General features: G+C 44.1%; 1 protein-coding gene across 1 annotated transcript in view; it reads left to right on the forward strand.

The window, feature by feature from the left end:
* GPD2 (glycerol-3-phosphate dehydrogenase 2) overlaps positions 1 to 23,895 on the forward strand; it is a 127,982-nt gene that overhangs the window by 10,523 nt on the left and 93,564 nt on the right. Inside the window, exon 2 of the mRNA XM_018553140.1 lies at positions 16,537 to 16,640. Coding sequence (XP_018408642.1) covers positions 16,542 to 16,640 — 99 coding nt within the window. The 5' untranslated portion in view covers positions 16,537 to 16,541. The remainder of the gene's footprint in view (positions 1 to 16,536; positions 16,641 to 23,895) is intronic.

Below are 23,895 nucleotides of genomic sequence, written 5' to 3' on the forward strand. Positions count from 1 at the left end.
CGGGAGTGCAGCATGTAAAGCCCACCTGAATTCCAACACTATTGGCTTTAATGGTGTTGAGATTCAGGTTAGCTGATTTTTGAGAGTTTTGGACAGTTGGGCACGGATGTGTTTGAGCGACACTAATCAACAACTAATAAGAGCGCTAGGTTGAAAGAAAAAACAATGTGAAAACAAGATAAAAATAGTGTCAATGGGACAAGTGCACGGTAAAACATATCTAATGAATTTTAAAGTTCAAACTTAGATACAATTTAACCCTCCAGGATCAACCCAAAGCTGAGATATTTGGGTGGACTGATCCTTATTTGTGCTAGACTTTTTGGTGATCTCACTAGGCACAGCATTCACTTATTTTTAAGTTTCCCATCCTCTACAACAACAAGCTGTTTATGTCCACAATGCTCGTTCCGGCCTCCCTTGGGTTTTACCGACACTGGATGGTTTCGCTGCGTCTGATTTTATACTGAGTGTTTTAATATTACACTGAGTACATTAACTGAAAAGTAACCTCAAACTAGAACCGAAACAGTGTTTTTCTTTCTGCTCGTGGAAACTTCCCACAAAACGGCTTCTATAGCTTCAACTCATGGAAATGACTCTTTCAACAAAATATTGATGTGTTGTATTTCTCTCATGACTGAGTCTGAGTGCCGAGTCCAAGAACATAAAGAGGGTATTGAGAGGGGCGATGTGATTAAGGATTTCTGGGAATGTGTTTTTCATGTCTTTCCATATAATGGGTGTTCAGGGTAAAGTGATGTGCATTGGCAAATAATTCTCGGTAATTTTCTGGAAGGGGGTGTAGCAGACTGATCAAATTCAAATTAGGATCATCGTTCAAAGCTGAGCTCTTGTCAAAAATATTCTACTATTATTTTACCAGCCATCTCATGCCTTACCTCATTGTTTTTAGAAATAGTGCTTCCCTTGTGTATGATTCAAGCCTGCCATGTCACATGGAAAGTGGATTTCCACTCATGACGAACAGTCACCACTTCTCCTTCCCCTTCAGAATGGGGACTGGTGATGTAACTGCCCCTCTGTCGTTGTTTTAGTCTTCTCTAGGTAGTGAAGTGAGCCTTGGTTTGCTGAAAACATCCAGTCATTAGCAGTAGAAGTCTCTGTCTTTTTAAAGTAGATGAAAAGTCAACAACAGCCCAAATTATATTTCTACCCAGGCTGTTGTATTCTGAGGGCACATGTTCTGGTGTTTAAATCGAGCGCATGGGCAATGGAGATCCAAGCTCGTGAATGCGAAGTGGAGCAAGCATCTGAGCTTGTGCATGGACAATAAAACAAGCATCGGAGCTCATACATGCGCAATCGGGCAAGGCTCATACATGCGCAATGGACCAAGAACCAAGCTCCTGCATAGACAGTCTGACAAATCCAGTGCATGCACAGTGGAGCGTACATACCGAGCCCGTGCATATGCAATGGAGCGAGCATCCAAGCTTGTGCATGCACGGTGGAGCTAGCATCTGAGCTCATGAGGCATATACAGTGCAAGGCATTAGCTTCTGGGTACCGACCATTGGGTGTAGAAGTCAGCGTTATCGGACTAGAACTAGGGCCATAAACCATCAACCAGGTAATTTATGGATATCAGCAGAGGCGAGGTTAAATTAGCATACTTTGAAGGTTTGATGATTGTGGGGAAACTTGCAATCAAGAGTTTTCAGTTTTTGCCTGGAGAGACACTTTAAACTCTCCTGCACATTGTTGTCTATTTGAAGCAAGCACGGGTTCACTTCTGTACTGCGTTCATACCGTTTGTGGAGTGTTAACCCAAAGTGTGTTGGCATGCGATAAGTTAGGGCAGCCCATTAATTTAAACGGGCTCCCTAGCGCACTAAAACTCACCAATAAGGGTGCATATACTTTTTTGGGATGGCAGCACGCTACTACGCACAGTAGTGCCTCACCATGCTTTGTGGTGGATTAAAACAGCACCACAATGTTTGCGCACGTACCCGCAGTGCAAAGTTTTGAGCGGTTTGTTGAGGAAGGTAAATTATGTTCACTACATTGGGCATGCAAATTAGTTGTAGCCATTGACACAGCTGTGAGTAAGGGGGGTCATTCTTAAGGTGCCCATACACTGTTTTTGAATTTGCACAGTCTGTGCCGCTGTTGGCACCCGTTCGATTGGCATCCCTCAATCAGCTGATTGAAGGAGCTGGTTGGATAATCTTTGATCGATCAGAGCTAGCAGCCAATGAGCTGCCCACTCTCCTCAAGTAGTGTAATAGGCGCTGGCAGCCGCTGTATGTAAACAGCATAGATTCCCCGATCGTCATGCTGTTAGTGTTGAGGGAGGAATCGGGTCTTTTTTTCCCGTTCAGCCCGCAGGTTGAATCAAAAACATAGATCAGTGTATGGCCAGCCTTGGCTGTAGCATTGTGATGTGTAGATTGATATCTTTGTTTTGCAGGTCCTGCTGCAGCTCACAAAAATAGGCACACAGAACCTGAAACTGTTGGGTTCTTAGTAATTTTTATGACGACTAGAGGCTTCCTTTATATGTAATTATTGGCCCAACTAAACCTGGGGCTTCCCTCCAGTAGTGTCACGTTCTTTTCTTATGCATTCATGATTGTCGTAGACATCCCAGATGACCGGTGTGGGATTCCCCGGCATACAGACATCACTAGGAAACACACAAACATTCCCAATTAATCATCAATTGTGAATCTCATTGCTGTGGATATGTAAAAGCACAGCACCGCCGTAACACAGATCATAATGAATCACAAAGATTTCTACATGGACATTGTCTTCCAGGACCTGTCTGGAGTCTAGGAGACAAAAGGGCGTTACGTAGGAAAGTAACAATGATTGGCGCACAGTGTTATTGGCAACGTCAGACGGACAGTTAGTCAGTGCGTGAGACACACAATGCCGCTATTATCTCAGTGACTGTGTTTTCAAGGTAAAAATGGGGATCGCTTTGTAACCACACTTAGGTCAGAGTGCCGGATCGGTCTCAGGGGCCCAAACCACGAACATGAAAACAATTCTTATACGCCACTAGCAGCCTTGTCTCCCGCTGTCCTCCAGGATACTGAATTTGCCGAATGAGAACGTTGCAGCTGGCAAGAGTCACGCAGCCACAAGTAATGATAGCACATGGTTTAGTAATTCTATCCTCATATATATTCTGTTCTCTGTTTCTGTGTCACAAACCAGCTGTCGAGTATTTTTAATAAACAACAAATCGGGTTTTATTGAGTTGTTAACATCAGCATTTACTTTGTATAGGTTATAGGCACATAAAGAGACCCTGTCGCCAACCTAAAACAATTCAGGTAAAAAAACAATCAAGCATTTTCAGTGCTTACTTGCAGAGTTTTTTCTTTTCCATTACCAATTGTTTTTGGACTTGTAATGTGCCCCTGAACCTGATAGGGAATTGACACTCCAGAAAGTGTCGGCTCTCTAGCACATGATGAAGGGACCCTGAGTGGCCCCGAAACGTTGCTTTATGACGAGGTGTGTGTACATCAATAAAATGACCACTCGTTGAAGATATTACTTTGGTGTACCAGTGATATACTTTACTATTTGGATTTGAAGTGGCGCCATCCACCATCACTGCAGCACCCACTTTAAAAAGGGACATACCAGTTAGGAGTGCGGTGGGAACCTCCTTTGGAGCTCTCTAGCACAGTCCCCTCTTTGCATGTTATAACCATCTCCTCTTCTGGTAGTGCCTAATTAATATCTGTATTGGGCCAGTAAATCCGCTCCTGACCTCCCTACCATAGAGGAAAACTATACAGCAGGGGTGGGCATCGCCAGCTCTCCAGCTGTTGTGAAATTACAAGCCCCATGAGGCATTGCAAGACTGACAGTTAAAGGCATGACTCCCAGAGGCCGAGGCATGTTGGGATTTGTATTTAAAGCACAGCTAGAGGGCCGGAGTGGCCCACCCCGCTACAGAGTGTTACTTGAGTGACAGCTATGAGCCTGCCAGAGCTACTGATTTCACATTCAACATGGCGGCACCCAGCAGCGGTCTTGGGACTTTTGGATGTCTATACCGGGGAGGCTTTTGCAGGGAAATAACATGCCTAGAAAAGATGAAATGCTCATATAATCTTATGGGAGGACTGTTGATATGAATGGTGTGACGACATGATCTATTTAAAGTAGATCTAAACCCTAACTGGGTGACATTAAAGTGCATCTGTGCCCAGACTATGGATAATAAACTATTTACCTATTCTACACAAACAGTAAAGGAGCTTCAAAACAAGTAAGCCCTCGTTCACACCTGAACGTTTTGTAGCGCGTTCTACGCTTGACGAACGCTCTACAAAACGCTCAAACATCTAAATCCCATTGTATTCAATGGGTCTGGTTCACACCTTGGCATATTTCAGCCCGTCCCTAACGCACTACAAAACGGCCCATGCCTGAAAAGGTACATGTACTACTTTGGGCCGTTTTTGTTGCGCGTTTCCAGTGGGATACAGCCAAGTAGCCCTCGGAAACGCGCGTTTGTCGCACAATTTTTTTACAGCGAATCGCGGTAAAAAAAACGTGCGACAACAGCGCATATGCAATACACCTAGGTGTGAACTAGGCCTTACCATGACCTCTCTAGCTGCTTTTAATGTGGAGTTATTCATTCTCAAAGGTCACAACAAAGACTCTAGAGTAGGGTTTCAATTTCTTACTAGCTTGGAAACACCTGCTGCTTCTTTATATTAGAGTGCTGGCTGTCTACCAAGGTTATGGTACCATAGAAAGCAATAGGGAAATACAGTGGTACCTCGGTTCACGAACGCTTCGGTTCATGAACAATTTGGTTTGCGAACGGGAAGTTCAGCAAAATTTTGCTTCCGTTCGCGAACTCCACATCGGGTGACGAACACAACCGCAGCCATCTTCCCTGCTCTGACACATGGTCGTGGCTTCCTCTAGTCGAGATCGCGGTCTAATCACAGTTTGATTCGGTTTGCGACCAATTAGGTTTGCGACCAGAATCGTGGAACAAATTAAGTTTGTGCACCGTGGTTCCACTGTAGCTAAGGTTTCAATGCCTGTGTTGTGAACTTTGAAAATGAATTTCTTCACAATTCTTATAGATACATATATGAATAATGGCTTGTTTATAGTACTTTTACTACTTATTCACAATATGTAAATACTTTAGTGGGTACGATCTGGTCACAGGGTCACTTTAACCGCTTTCAACTGGCCCTTTAACTGGCTCCTAACGCCAGGAGGCAGAGTTCTCATCTCGTGACCACTGTGATGTGCTTTATTGTACATCTTAATGGTAAAAATGCTTAATTATAGTTTTTATAAGTCTACAGTTGAACCATCTCTGGTAGCAAACTTCTCCATTAATGGGCAGGTCACAGCTTCCTATAAGATCACCCAACCATCCCTTGAAATAGCCCGTGATGAACATTCAAGCAATCCGATTACCTACAAACTATTCTGTCCTGCCCACTTTAAACATGGATATAGTGTGATGAGCAGAGGTAGGTGAGCGATAACAGAATGTTCTGTGAACATTGCTTCCTACAGTTGCTATGTTATTTTCTGTCCCAATGTTTTCATAAATATCATCGGATATTCTTTTGGAGATTCACCCGTTCCTCGGCCAACCTCCACCTCGTATTTTCTGTGTTTAAATAAAAAGCACACATGGGCAAATAGGACTGCTTGTCAGCAGGTTCCATGTTCTTCTTTCTAAGTGTTTGCTTTTTTCGCTGCCGTGACGTTGATGATTTTGAAAAACCCATCTGTCCGTTGCTACATTCGCACTCACGTACAGTAGCAAGTGGAATATGAGGTTGAGGCATGAAGCTGCTCCTTGTTCTAGCGGTGAGCAAGACCACATGCATTAATAGCACAGTGTTTACTTAGCAGTGGTCCTCGGACCCAGCGTGTCATATGGTTTCAGAGGGTTTCTAATAACATCGCTTGCTAAATACAGCATTTAGATCGTGAAGCCGGAGCTGAAAATGCATACGTGAACCTGTTACATTTGGCAGTCTAAAACTGAGTTCCTTCAAGCATAAGTTCATCTTTTATACCATTTTCTACCTAAAACATACTTGCTACACATTCGAAATGTCCTTATTTTATTTTATTTACCTTTCATCTTCAAGACCATCTCCTTTTTTTAAAATTTTGTTGGTTGCTGTGTTAGTTCTGTCTACGTTTGGTGCCCCTCGTGAACAGCTTAAACGGCTGCTGGAATCACCCTAAATTTTCCATTGGAATCAATGCACTGGAATGGAATTTAAGGCACAGTGATGTGTGTTTTGAAGCGCTTCTATTGATTTTAATGGAAAATATATTTGGCAGACATGTGAGTGGATCCCAAAAGTCTTGGAAAGAATTACAACCGAAGTGAGAATTGGCACATGAAGTAGAACTGAAGGCATTTTTAAAATTTTTAGTTTTGGATAGAATAAGGCAGGGCTATAACCCCTGTCAGCTTTTTCTTGCCATCTGTTTTCCATTGGGGGGATTTCACTCCCTTGCCAATAGCCACACCAGGAAGTTAAAGGAAATTCCATCAAAGAGGGAGATCCTGCATGGTCAATGGAGTCACCAGAACTGGTGTCCCCATTGAAACATTTTCCATCTATTTCTGTTCTGGTGACAACCCAAAATTTGGGTCACCAGGACAAATAGAAAGGGTGAATCTCCCTAACAAGGACTTAGACAGCAATAAAAACAGGGCAGGTGTTCTATTCCCTCTCCACTCTTATCCAAAGCTTAAAAAAAGTTTTGGCTTCAGTTGCACTTCAAATCCCAACTCCAGGGATTACAACAAAACTTTTCTTCCCCCACACTGCAAAGGTTTCTCGTTAAGTCAAGGGGTAGAGGGAAAGGTTGTATTACTTACCTTACTCCTTGCTCTGGCAAGCTTAAAAGAGAACTATGCGGTAAGTGTTTTTCCCCATAGTTCTCTTAAGGGACACGGGAGAACATATACTTGCGTCCTCCCGTGACCCAAAGCTCAGTATATCGCCATCTACAGCTTGCGGTATACTGAGACCGCCGCAGCACCGACAGATCCCAACAATGCTGTTGAGATCCACCCAGCTGCGTGAATGACAGCTGGCTCTGTCTATCTAGAGACAGAGCCAGCTGTGCCCGCCCTCTCCATTCCTCCAGTCAGCGATGGAGGATTGGAGCGGGGAGGGGGGGAATCCTTGAGGGGAGTGGTGAATGACAGTCACGGCTCTCTGCAGATCGAGAAGTGAGCGAGCAATGGTATGCGTTTGCTCACTTCCTGAACTATTGAGCCGATGTGTGACAATTTCATTGTCACACGCCGACTCGAATTATGAGGATGAGTGATTTTCACTCACCTCATAGTTCTCCTTTTAAGCGCTCTATTCTCCCTGATGCTCCAGGTTGTGGGTGGTCTCTCGCTGTCCTCATATACAATGCAGGGTTAGAAGTCCTGCATTGTACTTGATGATGTCAGCATGCAACCGCCAGCCTAAGCATCTTGGAGAAGGGGCTTCAGGAACTGGTTGCACAGATGGAGGGAGCCTATTACATCCAATTCTGCAACAGTTTTTTTTTCATTGGTGCCCAGAGTATCTTTTTAAACTTCTAGTTAAATTGACCCCTGATTTGCTTAGGGACACATAAGGGCTGATGTATAAAAATTTCCGCCCAGCATATAGCTGCGCAAATTACTGCACTAGATGGAACGAGTGAGCACCAGAATCCACCAGAGCACCTATGCTCCTCAGGACCATCTAGTGGTGGTAGGGATATGTGAACGGCATTCAGCCAGCTATACGTTTGGCAGGGCTGCAACCAACCAATCGATTAATCAATAATGAGAATAGTTGTCAGCTATTTTCATTATCGATTAGTTGGTTGAAATCCCTAGCCCTCTCCTCCACGCTGGGAGGAGGGCACAGCAAGCAGAGGGTGGGTGCAATAGCCCAGCCTGCTATTTGCTATTGCAATTTAATAAACTATTTACCTATTCTACACAAACAGTAAAGGAGCTTCAAAACAAGTAAGCCCTCGTTCACACCTGAACGTTTTGTAGCGCGTTCTACGCTTGACGAACGCTCTACAAAACGCTCAAACATCTAAATCCCATTGTATTCAATGGGTCTGGTTCACACCTTGGCATATTTCAGCCCGTCCCTAACGCACTACAAAACGGCCCATGCCTGAAAAGGTACATGTACTACTTTGGGCCGTTTTTGTTGCGCGTTTCCAGTGGGATACAGCCAAGTAGCCCTCGGAAACGCGCGTTTGTCGCACAATTTTTTTACCGCGAATCGCGGTAAAAAAAACGTGCGACAACAGCGCATATGCAATACACCTAGGTGTGAACTAGGCCTTACCATGACCTCTCTAGCTGCTTTTAATGTGGAGTTATTCATTCTCAAAGGTCACAACAAAGACTCTAGAGTAGGGTTTCAATTTCTTACTAGCTTGGAAACACCTGCTGCTTCTTTATATTAGAGTGCTGGCTGTCTACCAAGGTTATGGTACCATAGAAAGCAATAGGGAAATACAGTGGTACCTCGGTTCACGAACGCTTCGGTTCATGAACAATTTGGTTTGCGAACGGGAAGTTCAGCAAAATTTTGCTTCCGTTCGCGAACTCCACATCGGGTGACGCAGCCATCTTCCCTGCTCGGACACTGGTCGTGGCTTCCTCTAGTCGAGATCGCGGTCTAATCACAGTTTGATTCGGTTTGCGACCAATTAGGTTTGCGACCAGAATCGTGGAACAAATTAAGTTTGTGCACCGTGGTTCCACTGTAGCTAAGGTTTCAATGCCTGTGTTGTGAACTTTGAAAATGAATTTCTTCACAATTCTTATAGATACATATATGAATAATGGCTTGTTTATAGTACTTTTACTACTTATTCACAATATGTAAATACTTTAGTGGGTACGATCTGGTCACAGGGTCACTTTAACCGCTTTCAACTGGCCCTTTAACTGGCTCCTAACGCCAGGAGGCAGAGTTCTCATCTCGTGACCACTGTGATGTGCTTTATTGTACATCTTAATGGTAAAAATGCTTAATTATAGTTTTTATAAGTCTACAGTTGAACCATCTCTGGTAGCAAACTTCTCCATTAATGGGCAGGTCACAGCTTCCTATAAGATCACCCAACCATCCCTTGAAATAGCCCGTGATGAACATTCAAGCAATCCGATTACCTACAAACTATTCTGTCCTGCCCACTTTAAACATGGATATAGTGTGATGAGCAGAGGTAGGTGAGCGATAACAGAATGTTCTGTGAACATTGCTTCCTACAGTTGCTATGTTATTTTCTGTCCCAATGTTTTCATAAATATCATCGGATATTCTTTTGGAGATTCACCCGTTCCTCGGCCAACCTCCACCTCGTATTTTCTGTGTTTAAATAAAAAGCACACATGGGCAAATAGGACTGCTTGTCAGCAGGTTCCATGTTCTTCTTTCTAAGTGTTTGCTTTTTTCGCTGCCGTGACGTTGATGATTTTGAAAAACCCATCTGTCCGTTGCTACATTCGCACTCACGTACAGTAGCAAGTGGAATATGAGGTTGAGGCATGAAGCTGCTCCTTGTTCTAGCGGTGAGCAAGACCACATGCATTAATAGCACAGTGTTTACTTAGCAGTGGTCCTCGGACCCAGCGTGTCATATGGTTTCAGAGGGTTTCTAATAACATCGCTTGCTAAATACAGCATTTAGATCGTGAAGCCGGAGCTGAAAATGCATACGTGAACCTGTTACATTTGGCAGTCTAAAACTGAGTTCCTTCAAGCATAAGTTCATCTTTTATACCATTTTCTACCTAAAACATACTTGCTACACATTCGAAATGTCCTTATTTTATTTTATTTACCTTTCATCTTCAAGACCATCTCCTTTTTTTAAAATTTTGTTGGTTGCTGTGTTAGTTCTGTCTACGTTTGGTGCCCCTCGTGAACAGCTTAAACGGCTGCTGGAATCACCCTAAATTTTCCATTGGAATCAATGCACTGGAATGGAATTTAAGGCACAGTGATGTGTGTTTTGAAGCGCTTCTATTGATTTTAATGGAAAATATATTTGGCAGACATGTGAGTGGATCCCAAAAGTCTTGGAAAGAATTACAACCGAAGTGAGAATTGGCACATGAAGTAGAACTGAAGGCATTTTTAAAATTTTTAGTTTTGGATAGAATAAGGCAGGGCTATAACCCCTGTCAGCTTTTTCTTGCCATCTGTTTTCCATTGGGGGGATTTCACTCCCTTGCCAATAGCCACACCAGGAAGTTAAAGGAAATTCCATCAAAGAGGGAGATCCTGCATGGTCAATGGAGTCACCAGAACTGGTGTCCCCATTGAAACATTTTCCATCTATTTCTGTTCTGGTGACAACCCAAAATTTGGGTCACCAGGACAAATAGAAAGGGTGAATCTCCCTAACAAGGACTTAGACAGCAATAAAAACAGGGCAGGTGTTCTATTCCCTCTCCACTCTTATCCAAAGCTTAAAAAAAGTTTTGGCTTCAGTTGCACTTCAAATCCCAACTCCAGGGATTACAACAAAACTTTTCTTCCCCCACACTGCAAAGGTTTCTCGTTAAGTCAAGGGGTAGAGGGAAAGGTTGTATTACTTACCTTACTCCTTGCTCTGGCAAGCTTAAAAGAGAACTATGCGGTAAGTGTTTTTCCCCATAGTTCTCTTAAGGGACACGGGAGAACATATACTTGCGTCCTCCCGTGACCCAAAGCTCAGTATATCGCCATCTACAGCTTGCGGTATACTGAGACCGCCGCAGCACCGACAGATCCCAACAATGCTGTTGAGATCCACCCAGCTGCGTGAATGACAGCTGGCTCTGTCTATCTAGAGACAGAGCCAGCTGTGCCCGCCCTCTCCATTCCTCCAGTCAGCGATGGAGGATTGGAGCGGGGAGGGGGGGAATCCTTGAGGGGAGTGGTGAATGACAGTCACGGCTCTCTGCAGATCGAGAAGTGAGCGAGCAATGGTATGCGTTTGCTCACTTCCTGAACTATTGAGCCGATGTGTGACAATTTCATTGTCACACGCCGACTCGAATTATGAGGATGAGTGATTTTCACTCACCTCATAGTTCTCCTTTTAAGCGCTCTATTCTCCCTGATGCTCCAGGTTGTGGGTGGTCTCTCGCTGTCCTCATATACAATGCAGGGTTAGAAGTCCTGCATTGTACTTGATGATGTCAGCATGCAACCGCCAGCCTAAGCATCTTGGAGAAGGGGCTTCAGGAACTGGTTGCACAGATGGAGGGAGCCTATTACATCCAATTCTGCAACAGTTTTTTTTTCATTGGTGCCCAGAGTATCTTTTTAAACTTCTAGTTAAATTGACCCCTGATTTGCTTAGGGACACATAAGGGCTGATGTATAAAAATTTCCGCCCAGCATATAGCTGCGCAAATTACTGCACTAGATGGAACGAGTGAGCACCAGAATCCACCAGAGCACCTATGCTCCTCAGGACCATCTAGTGGTGGTAGGGATATGTGAACGGCATTCAGCCAGCTATACGTTTGGCAGGGCTGCAACCAACCAATCGATTAATCAATAATGAGAATAGTTGTCAGCTATTTTCATTATCGATTAGTTGGTTGAAATCCCTAGCCCTCTCCTCCACGCTGGGAGGAGGGCACAGCAAGCAGAGGGTGGGTGCAATAGCCCAGCCTGCTATTTGCTATTGCAATTTGAAATGGCCAATAGCTGGCTAGCTATTGCACCAGCCCACTACCTGCTGTATTCACATTCAGCTGCCATCTGCGGAATCTTACCACTGGCAGCTGTCATTCCCGGCTGAAGATATTCAAGCGTCATGTGCTTACAATACAGTTATTAAAAAAAGAAAAATATATAAAGGGTGGGAAAAAAGTAATTTTCGGTTTCCGGCCTGACAAATTCTGCTGCTGGAGGTTCGTTGCAATGCCATTCATTTCAATGGCACCCCAAACACGCCTACCACCCACAGTGTGATTGCCTGCACTGGAATGCACGGTACCGCAATGCTGAGCGTTCCAGTGCAGTACGATTACACAAATGCCGTGTTATAAACAAAAACTTTACTTCAGAATAAAGCTCAATTTTTGCATTTTATTTTAAACTAAGGATGGTTTTTTTTTTTTAACCAATTAAGCAAAAAAATTATCTTCCAGCTAATCAATTATGAAAATCATCATTAGTTGCAGCACTACATTCAACCCCATAGGCTAAAGGACATTCTGGGGACAGGTACTTAAACGAATGCTCTATATCAGGGGTGGCAAACTAAAATTCATCGGGGGCCGCATCAGCAGTATGGTTACCCTCAAAGGGCCGGTTGTATAGGACTATGCATCTACTCTTTATTATCATAAATAGTTGCCTCTGCATTCAGTTGCTACTGGTTTTAATAATAATTTAAGTAATAACTAGCCTTGAAAACAGAAGCCTAGGAAGAATAACAGCAAGCAGATATTCAAATGTACAATTATTGTACAATTTAGTAAAACATTTTCTCTGTGGGTGGATCTCCTGTGTTATCAGTACTTTGCTTTTTAACGCGGGCCTTGTGTTTGCCACCCCTGCTCTATATGCTCTGTAAAGTACTGCAGATTTTTTAGGGCAAAACATGATTTGTAAAATACATTGTCCTAAAAAATAAAGAAGCTGTTTGTATTCCGTGACTTTTTGAAGGGGACGTGCTTGTGTAATGGAGGAGCAAAATGTTCCTCGATTTGTGGGACAGTCCTTTGTCTCAGTTATGTTTTCTTGGAAATGTTGTGTTTTCTAGTAAGATGCCTTTATTACAGATTATTTAAAAGACCAGTGCTCCAATCTGCAACATTCACCATATTTATTCCCAGATAATTTTTTGGTACAAGTCATTCTGAATTGAGAAAGCTGGTTGGATGACCAGCGAAACGTCTTCAATGCAGCAAGTCCAGTTGCCTTGACTTATTTTGTACAGATATACCATGACCTGGATGAAGGAGAACCTTCACAGACATATTGCTCATAAAGGAGTTTAAAATCTATATGGGCTGAAGGTATACTGAGGAGTGTTGAGGCAGTGATGGAGCACCAAGTGCAATCAAGGCCACAAATACTGTATATGGACTCATGTAGATCAGCAGTCTTGTCAACTGCAGCTTTTTCCATTTGAATGCAGTGCTGTTCAAAGGCATGCTTTCAAAGCAAAACGCAATGTTTGACAAGAAAGGGCTGCGTTTGACCTTTCCCTGCAATTCAAACGCACCTCCATAGAACATGCTGTGTGCAGAGAAAAACATTGCATCGCAAAGCAATCAAATGCAGTCTCTGCACTGTCATCTACATCTGAACCACTTTTCAGTCATGGCACCTTTTTAAAAGTATGCCAAATCCGGTGGCACCCCAGTATAAATGTAAAAAATGACATGTGCCTCCCCCGACCAAATCAGTACCAAACCCTTAACCTAGACAGGGGTCTGGTGTGGATTTTTAGGTGGGATAACAGGCTAAAAAAATTAAGATGATGTGGCCTTCCTCCCTTCACATTTAAGCCCCCCACCTTCACATCAGGGTCCCCCCACCTTCACATCAGGGTCCCCCCACCTTCACATCAGACCCCACCTTCACATTAGGAGCCCTTCACATCAGAGTTCTCTCCCCCCTTCCCATTAGACCCCCCCTATACACTACTCCATTGAATTAGAATCTGCTGACATGCATTTCAGATGCACGAAAATTGTGCTGGGTTACACAAGCTGTTAAAGTTCTTTTAGAGGAGATCTGGTAGAAGGAACCTAAAAACATTACAGGTAAAAGTAGTAAGGCTTTTCAGATCAAATTAAAGAATATCTAAACCCAAAATTTTGCCCAGGGAGGGGCTTTCGGCAGTACAAACTGCAAATTAGAACAATTTGTAGACCCAGATATATAAGGCTGAAATTTCAGGTAAATCTCAGCTCTTTCATCCCCTCCCATCCCCCAAACCTTGCCCTTTAATTTGGTGGGTTGCTCCATTCACCATAAGGAAGGCTCAGGAGGTGGGATAGATGGGGCAAAGATCATAGGCTAAGCTTGAAGTGCTTATAAGAAGTTTATTTACATTTACCTGTTTATCTGGGTTTTATAATACCTTTCCTGAGAACTAGATGGGTCGGTGCTCTGAAATCTGAATCCAAGCATGCTCCCTGTAGTGCTCAGCTTGGCTTTGAGTTGGCAAACAGACCTGCCCTTATTTATTGTAGAGGGATAGATCAATCTAGATACCTGAGCTCTGATTGTGCTGGCTTATTGGAGGCAGTTACAGCAAAAAGAACTGCAACAGAAGTTGGCAAATTCATTTAGGCTTCAAGAGCCAGACATCCACTACCTTTTAAAGTAAACATGTTAGCGGTTGTAAGAATAACGCGGCACTTTGTATAACAGGCACCCATTTTTATTAGGAATTCCAATCAAAGAGAGTTCAAGTTGGGGGCTCCAGTTGCAGACCTTTCTTTCTGAAAATACTAGACCCCTCTGGCCTTAATAATAGTGGTAAGTACGTGCTAGCACAGTATTGGTTTTGATCATGGTTGTGGTACAGGTGTATAGGTACGGTGTTGCGATCCTTGACTGCTGCACCCCTGTTGGAACCCAAAGAAGTGTTAGTGCATCAGTCTCTGAGTGCAAGGGGAGGAGTGCCTAGTACAGATAATGGTTCAGATCAGCAGTTTGTTAGTGTTTGTATTATTGTCAATGGTAAGGAACAGCCAATGCATTTAGGAGGGTGAAGGTGCCTCTTTCTCCAGGGCTTTAGGTTCTTCATGTTGCGAAGATTGTATGCCACTGGAGCTGGACAAAGCACAGAACACCAGTCTCTATAAGGCACTTAAAAGAGAACTATGGCCCAAGCTTTTTTTTGCCATACTCCTCTTTAGGGTCACAGGAGATCACATACTAATGTCCAGGGCAGCCATCAGGGGGGTACGGCCGATACTCATGTAAGGGGCCCGGGCAGCCTGGGGGGCCCGCCCGGGTCCCTTACATGACTATCGGCCGACAGTGAAGTGCGAGGAGGCGGAGGCCTGGCCCTAGCAGCGCAGGGCCCCAGCATTGCCGCTACAGTGGCTTTGAGACATGCTAGTGCCCCATCAGCGACGCTGCTCGTCTGATGTCGGACTGGCCGGAAGTGATGTCACTTCTGGCCGGTCCGGCGGCAGACGAGGCCATGTGTGTGCAGGTAAGAGGAGCTAGGAAGGAAAGGAGGGAGGGGAGGGATGCAGCCCTGACCAGCCCACCTGAGACCCCTTCAAAGCCCACCATAGACAGTCTCGGATGGGCTCTGCAGGGTCACTCTCAGGTGGGTCCTGTGTCCAGCACGTCACTAAGCCCTGCGTCCAGCACGTCACTAAGCCCTGCGTCCAGCACATCACTAAGCCCTGCGTCCAGTGCGTCACTAAGCCCTGCGTCCAGGGGCCCGGTGGCCCGGCCTAAAGCCGGGTAAGGGGCCCCAAAATTGATGGCTGCCCTGCTAATGTCCTCCTGTGACTCAAAACTCAGCATATAGTGGGCTATTGCCCGCTGTATGCTGCAAGTGCAGAGCCGCACTGCAGCCCAACAATATTGTGGGGATCCACCCCACTACCTGCCCGCCCCATCCCCCGTCCGTCTCCCCAGTCAGTGCTGGAGGAATCGAGAGGGGAGAGGAGAATCCCTGCAGGGAGTGGTGACTGACAGTCACCACTTTCTGCAGGGAGATGATTGGGAACTGAGCAATTGGTAGAATGTTATCGCTCCGTTATCGCACAGCTTCAGTGTCACACGTCGGCTCTAATTATGGGGTTGAGTGTGTTTCACTCACCCAAAGTCCTCATTGAAGCTAAGCTTAGCACTTGAATTCTACTGGGGTCCTGAAGGGGAAGCCCTGATTAGGCGGCTCAAAGGCCAACTGAAGAAGCATGCACGGCAGACTGACAACGCTGCTGCTAAATGTGAGGCAGTGGCTTAGCGTTGCCAGCATGCAGCTGGAAGTGCTGTTACTGGCAAGATCTCCAAGTACGGAAACTTTGCAACAGACTTCCCAAAAAACTATTTGGTAAAGAAAACTGAATAGGGTAAGTTATGATGCCAAACATATTGAAAAATCACATTTGGGTTTACATACGATTTCAAGTGCAGGCTGTAATTTTTGGGGAGTCATTGGCTCTCGCGCTCCTGGGATGTCGCCTGATCTACAGCATGAGGACAAAAAGGAGAGTCACCCGGGACCATACTAGAACTCGTAAAGTGTTATGTCTGGCACGGCAGTCATTCCCGCATTTGGCACTTGCTAATTTTAAAGTTTCTTGCTGCTGACATTCAAGCACTACCATATCCTGAGCCAAGCGGTGACTCATATCAGGTTCAGTTCACTGAAGGGCTGAGTAGGAAATTGTATATACAAACTTACAATTCTAAGTACATGTTACAACTTTCTAATTTCAGGCAGATGTTTACTTGCTGCTTGCTGGTTTTCTGTATTATACGAGATAAAGTTTAATTTCCCAGTTCTAGAGTAACGTTATACTTTTGTCTGCAGGTGAAATGGCCTTCCGAAATGTGATTAAAGGCTCGCTCGTCCTCGGAGGGGGTGCTGTGGCTACTGTGTTTGGTCTGTCTCATCTCACTGACGCAAGGAAAAAGGTAACAACTAATCTCTGGCATTCTCTCTGGTGTAACATTGACAGGGCTATTCACCAGGGATGCACCGAGATATCCGCTGCAGAAACATATCGGCCGAAAATTGCACTTTTGGCAAAATGCCGAAAGTTAAATTTTCTGGCCGATACAGCGGTGCATCCGTGTATTCTCTCCTCCCATCTCGGCGCTGCTCTGTGTCCCAGTGGGGAGGAGAGAAACTGTCACAGGCGGCCGAGCGCCAGCGCTTCTCCTCCCACACCGCCCAGCCTCCTGTGACAGCTGTCAGGATGGAGAGCGGGTACAAACACTCAGCGATCACCGATCGCTGAGTGTTTCTACATAATTGAGGACAGAGTATAGTTACTATATCCCCAATTATGAGTGAATGGGAAGTGATCTACATCACCTCCTGTTCATTCATGATTGGGGTTACAGCAACCATACTCTGTTCTCATGTTATGAATGAACAGGAACACTCATAGAGGATTCCTGTTCATTTATAACTGGGGATGCAGAAAAAGAGATTGAGGACACATAGTCCTCAATTTCCTTTTCTATTTTAAAAGGGAAATATCAGGGGTCTGTACAGACCCCTACTATTTCCCCAAAGCTCCAAAAAGTAAAGTAAAAAATAAAAATATTTAATAAAAATGAATAAATAAATAAAAATAAAATATAAAAAAAATTAAAAATAAATTAAAATGTTAAAATAAATGTGAAAAAGTTAGAATAACAAACATTTTCGGTTTCGGCCTGGCATTTTTTTTCATTTCGGTTTTGAAATTTTCACTTCGGGGCACCTCTACTATTCACAAAAGGGTGAAGAGTTTGGAGAAGTCAGGAGAAGTGAACAATCTAGGACAACATAACTGAACTGGAAAGCAAGATGATTTGGAGAATGTTTCCAAATCAGCTATGTTGTTCTAGAGCAGTGGTTCTCAACCTTTCTAGGGCCGGGACCCCTTGGTAACATTTGCCAAGTTGTGGTGACCCCCAGCGGTAAAATTTAGGTATGACGTGGTTGCTGCAGCGACATGGCGGGAGAACTGACACTGCTGCGCTAGGAGAGGGCTGAGGAGAACTCTCACCTAGCACAGCAGAAATCGCACAGCGACCCACAGCTTGAGAACCACTGGCATACGCTGTCAGAATTTAAAAAAAAACCACCATAGAAATGCATAGCTAGATTCCTATTGGCTATTGCAAAGTGAAATAGCAAACCAACTATTGCACCCACCCCCTGCTGCTGTCAATCACTAAAAGAGGACCTGATGGAGAACTGCAGGTCCAGAGGAAACCCACACAGGGCACAGGGAGAACATACAAACTCCTTGTAGATAATGTCCTAACCAGGATTCAATCCAGATTTCACTGAAAGCTGTTCCAAAACCTTTGACCGGTAGTGTATGCCTGGTACCTGGTAGTGTATGCCTTTTTTCAGCATTCTGAAGGATTTATGCGATTGACTTTTGTCTCTTTCCATTTGCTGATCCAACTGACTCATACCGGTTATTAAAAATGTTTAGACCTTCAACACGCTGTGCAACAAGAGTGTATAGAAAGTAAAACGGCAGCTGTCACATTTTCTGAACCACGTCTATCCCACACGATCTCGTGATCCTGTAATTAAAGGAGAATCTTCTGCTGCATCTTTAAACACGGGCGGAATTATCCGGTATTGATTGGGTATCCTCTTTGATTCAGCATTGTATTCTACTTTATTGTTAATTGTATTGATCTAAATAATTGTAAAGAAGGGAAATACTCCTTGTTTCATCAGAGAAAGTGGCACTTGGGCTCGAATATGAAGAACAGGGCTGTAATTAAGTAGTTTGTTTTAATCAAACGACAGAAGTTGTGCGGGGGAAAGTCATACTGGGATTTACTTAGACGAATGCAGCGATAAGTGGTTTTACTGTTGGAAGATGATTAAGTTCTTTTAATTAGGTGTTCTAATTGGCTAATCTGCCATGTTGGTTCATCAGTGAAAAGACTTTTGTTGGGTTTTACAAGGTGCTTAAATCTGAATAAGAGAAATGAAGCACTTCAATTATTTCTTATTCCTGGATGTATTCTCAGCAATTAAGTCTTCATGTGTGGTTGAAATCAGGTCGTTGTGCAGAGGACTTTTTTTTTTTTGAAAAATGCTGTTCTGTCCTTTAATACAATTCTCTAATACAAGAAGACTTCACTATGCTATCTACACTACACTATGCACAGTAGGGCCATACAGGAAATGGGGATATAGACCAGAGGGAACCAAAACATTACAGCATTTCCTTTTTTTTGCAATTGACTTTCTTTTAATAACCTCATTACCTGCCTATGCCTATTGCACCATGTGGCCTCCATGGAGTGTTTAGATCTCCCACTGCTGCTTATCCAGTAATTATACGGGTCATATTGCTGGGCCATACTAACATGTATAGCTGCCCTAGGGTTGCCGCCTTTTCTTCAAGCGAAACCCGAGCACTCTAGCGACGCGCGGAAATATTTTGGGGAGAATCTTGGCTTATTCATATGTAAATAGCGCCATCCATTCATATGTCAATATCACAGTTGAGACTATTTTTAGTGGGGGGGGGGCCAGCAGCCCCTATCCTAATTTTGGTTGCCTCTATCTGCCTGACATCTTGTGTCCGGGTTTGTGCTGTCATGAAACCTGGACACAGCATTCAAAACCTGGACTGTTCGGGTGAATCCTGGACAGGTGGCAACCCTAAGCTGCCCCCTTTGTGTATGGGCACCTTATAGGTACACTAAGAATAAAGCATTGAAATACTTACAAGGATCAAAGGTTAAAGTAGAGCTAAACTCTAACTGATGACTTTAATTTGCTAAAGCACTGCATATCCTAAGCCAATGCCATCTTTTTGTTCTTTTAGAAAATATCGTTTACATCTCTTTTTTTTTTGTCCCTGTGTGTTGCTGATCTCCTGCAGACTTATTGCCACTTTATGTCTATAGGCAGCTGTGTGTCATGCCTGTGCAGTAAGCATCATCCTGTTACATGGCCGTGGTGACAACACAGGAGAGTAGTTGGGTTACAGTGACAGGGTGTTGTCACTCCATAACAGGAAATGCCTGAGCAAGGACTTTCATGATGGGATCAACAGGTATTGTTTTAATGAATGCTGCAGATTAAAAAATATTAAAAATGAATTTTGAAATTTTAGTATTATGCTAAAAATCATTTGAGGTTTTAGTGGTTGGGTTTACATATAGAAGAGAATCAGTCATCCCCACTCCCTTTTTTTCAGGTTTGCATACCTGTTTGTAAAGCATGGGATCTATTCCTAAACACCCCTGCTGTCTTTCAGTTTGATGTCTCTAAGGGGTTGATTTACTAAAGAGTCAATAGGCTGTTCACATCACAAGGGAATTTGCACTTTGCAGGGGAATGTTCCCTTAGCTTGGTGACTGTGGTGCAATTTCACTTTGCAAAGAATACCCAATCATGTGCAAGGTAAATGCAAAAAACACAATTTTTGATGGCGTATGATTGTATGATGGATGTCAGCTTCAGTTTCACCTCATTTACTAACCGAAGGGTAATTTTCCCTCCAAAGTGCAAATTCTTTATCACAAGGAATTTGCACAAATATCATGTGATGGGCTAAAATCTCACGTTTAGTTTGCTAATTTGAAATGAAGTTTTAGGGCAGGTTCACACCATTTTCTGGACCAGATCTGGAATGCAGTGCATTGCATTTTTGCCGCAATTTTGCTGCGTTTTGGATAAAATATTTTTTTTTCGTTTGCTTAAAATGGTCTTACAGGTGTGTTCCAGTGCGTTTGTATGCATTTTCGATGCATTTTTATGTGTTCCAGTACATTCCAGACCAGACAAAATAGGACAAGCAGTATTTTTCTGGTCTGGCCTGGAACGAACTGCGCTGGTGGGAACAGAGGCCAGAAATAGTATAGGGATATATTAGGATGCATTTTGGGTCCGGAAACAATCTGATCTGGTCTGGAGATGATCCAGACATGGTGTGAATGGGCACTTGGTCTTTCACAGGAGTGAGCTTGGAGTGGTGACTACTTTACACCACACACAGGGACCATGGGGAACAAAAGTAGCCACCCTCCAGAAGGAAGGACAGTGTCAGCACCAATTCAGAGATGATTTGAGGATCTACAGCCGAGTGATACACAAATAACATACATTTTTGGTAATAGTTAAAGGAGAACTATGAGGTGAGTGATTTTCACTCAACCTCATAGTTTGAGAAGACGCGTGACAATGAAACTGCTCAATAGATCGAGAAGTGAGCGAACACATAGGGTCGCTCGCTCACTTCTCAATCCTGTCCCTGCAGAGAGCCGTGACGGTCACTCACGGCTCCCTGCATGGATTCCCCCCCGCTCCGATCCTCCAGGGCTGACTGGCGGAACGGACGGGGAGGGGGCGGGTACAGCTGGCTCTGCCTCTAGATAGGCAGAGCCAGCTGTCAATCACGCAGCCGGGTGGATCTCAACAGTAATGTCGGGATCTGTCCCGGCTGCGGCGGTCTCGGTATACCGCGAGCTGTAGCTCGCGGTATACTGAGCTTAGGGTGACAGGAGGACGCTAGTTTGTGTCCTCCTGTGACCCTTAGCAGAACTATGGGGAAAAACACTTACCCCATAGTTCTCCTTTAAGGTTCTTGAATGCATTTTTAAGATTTAGCTCCTGAGTTTAGCGTCACTTTAAAAAAACCCACACAAGCACAGGGAGAACATGCAAACTTCATGCGGTTATTGTCCTGGCTTGGGATAAGAACCGAGCAGCCCAGTACTGCAAGGTACTAGCACTAGCCACTACAGGCTTTAATTTCAACATTTGGTTTCGTAGCAGAGTCACCTTAGGTAAAACAAGAGATCTAATTTTGTAGAATACCCAGATTTGTATTAGGTTTGCCATTGTGCTCGCTCTGTTAGTTGTTTTTGTTTCATTCATTCCATTATGCATACAGTTCAGTGTTAGTAAAGCAGCACAGTCCTCAATATTTTGGTAAGCCTGATTTACACTCTTCTCCTTTTATCTCCATGTTTAGACTGAACTAATTTTTATGATGAGCCAATAATTTCCACATTAAAATGCAATGAATAAAAAGAGTTCTTGAATAAAGTAGGGACCGCCTCAGTACTAACAAATAAATTTCAATAAAATATCTCCATCCATTAACTCTTTCATTAGCAGGTTGTTGGCGCGCCCAAGAGAACGAAAGCCGCCGCTGTTTAAGAGAGTAATTTGCATGAAATTCAGCGCTGCACTCAAATTAATACCGTACGTGATTACAGGACAACCTGGTTGTTAATTGCCTGTAGTCTTTAAATATGCACTTCTTTCAGAAATAGACACTAATTATTAGATCTTGTTTGCTGCTACACCATAAGTTGCAAATGTCTAGGAAGGTTGGGAAATTTGCAATTCTAATGGGGCAGGAGCGCGGGGAAAATTGATCTAATCATTTAAGAAGAGGGCTGCATACAAAATGAATAAAATGTTTCCGTGAGATCAGGGAATCTTTAATGTGGGCTTATCAAACATTTGCTTTCATAGGTTCCTTTTTGTATGTCTGGTCTTTTTAGTGTTTTGTGAATTCATTAACCATGACTGGCACACTTTGGTAAGCCTTTGTAAGAAGAAAACTTTTTTTTTCTTCTTTTGTTGTCACTGTTTTTCTTCTGTTTTTGTGCATCTTTTAATTTCTTTTAAAGGCACTGTGTCGCTCAACAGAAAGTTTAAATTAAAGCTCTTTCTATAAAGAGGAAATTAGAAACTTACCTCTACTTCTGCCTGTGCCGCTGTATTGGAGTGCTGTCCTCCTGCAAAGTCTCTACAAAAACCAGGGGTGTAACTAGAAATCACAGGGCCCCATAGCAAAATTTTGTATGGGGTCCTGTGATTTCTAGTTACGCCCCTTGCAGAACCCACCTGAGATCTCACACAGCCTACCTGAGAGTGACCCTGCAGAGCCCACCACTATGTTGGGCTCTGCAGGGTCTCGGGTGGGCTGGTTACACCCCTGCACACTTCTTACCTGTCAGCCCTGATCTGCTATCAGCCTCCTCCACCTCCGGGCCCCACCTCCTTCTCCTCCATGGTCACTGGCGGGCCCCGCCTCCACCACCGGGCTTGGCCTCTTCCTCCTCCACCGACCGCCAGGCCCCGCCGCCTCCGCCGGGCCCCGGCCTCCTCCACCACAGTTGCTGGCTGTCACTGACTCTGCAGCGGCTCTGGGGAGCAACGCGCCGCTGCACAGATCACTGACAAGTTGCCAGTGATCTGAACAGCGGTGCATTCCTCCTCAGAGCTGCCAGTGACAGCCAGCAGCCTGCGATGCCATAGCGACCCAGACGGCCCGCACGTCATCAGGGGGACCCCTTTGTTTCTCGTCCTGGCTGTGCCCCGGGCCCCATAGCGGCCGCCTGGGTTGCTATGGCAATAGCTCAGCCACTGACAGAAACCAAAACTGTCAGTTTCTTTAACCACTGCTGTGCTCAGTGGTTTCTGTTGCTGAATTCTACTTTGTCTATGTTGTATAATTTATGTAGCATTTGGGATAAACTGCTGCACACACTGGGAAAATCCATGCTCTTGGAAGTGTCAGTTTTTAAAGAGACTTCAGATACATAATTTCTCTACACTACAGCATTGCAGACAGCGGAAGAGTTAGCAGGGAGATGTTCTATTCAGACCCCTACTTATGCATTTTGTCCCCTATGTGGTCCTAATTGTAGAGCTCTAAAATTAAGCCCCAATTGAAGGCAAAACACATGAGCTGGATGTCCTTGGTTCCTACTGCTGCTGGACTAATAAAGTTTTCAGTTGTACGGATCAGTGGTGTGTAGCTTTGCGTCCTCAGGAGTCATGCTTATCCTAACCTGCTTTTTCACTAGAAAGTTTGAATATATAACTCAGCTCTGGCTTTAGGCTATGTTCACACCATGTCTGGACCAGATCTGGAGCAGATCTGCAAACACAGTACAGTGCGATTTTACTGCGATTTTGAAGCTTTTTTCAATTTGCATGCCTTTGTATGCGTTGTTTAAGCATTTCCATGTGTTCCAGTGCATTCCAGACCAGAGAAAATAAGACAAGCAGTATTTTTTTTTGTCTGGACCAGAATGGACTGTGCTGGTGTGAACAGAGCCCAGAAATGCCATAGGGATACATTGAGATGCTTTTTTGGTCCGGGAACAAACTGTTCTGGTCTGGACATGATCTGGACATGGTGTGAACAAGCCCTTAGTGTAAAGTATTTTTTTT

Source organism: Nanorana parkeri, unplaced genomic scaffold (assembly GCF_000935625.1).
Source record: "Nanorana parkeri isolate BGI_ZX_2015 unplaced genomic scaffold, ASM93562v1 scaffold112, whole genome shotgun sequence".
NCBI classification, from domain to species: domain Eukaryota; kingdom Metazoa; phylum Chordata; class Amphibia; order Anura; family Dicroglossidae; genus Nanorana; species Nanorana parkeri.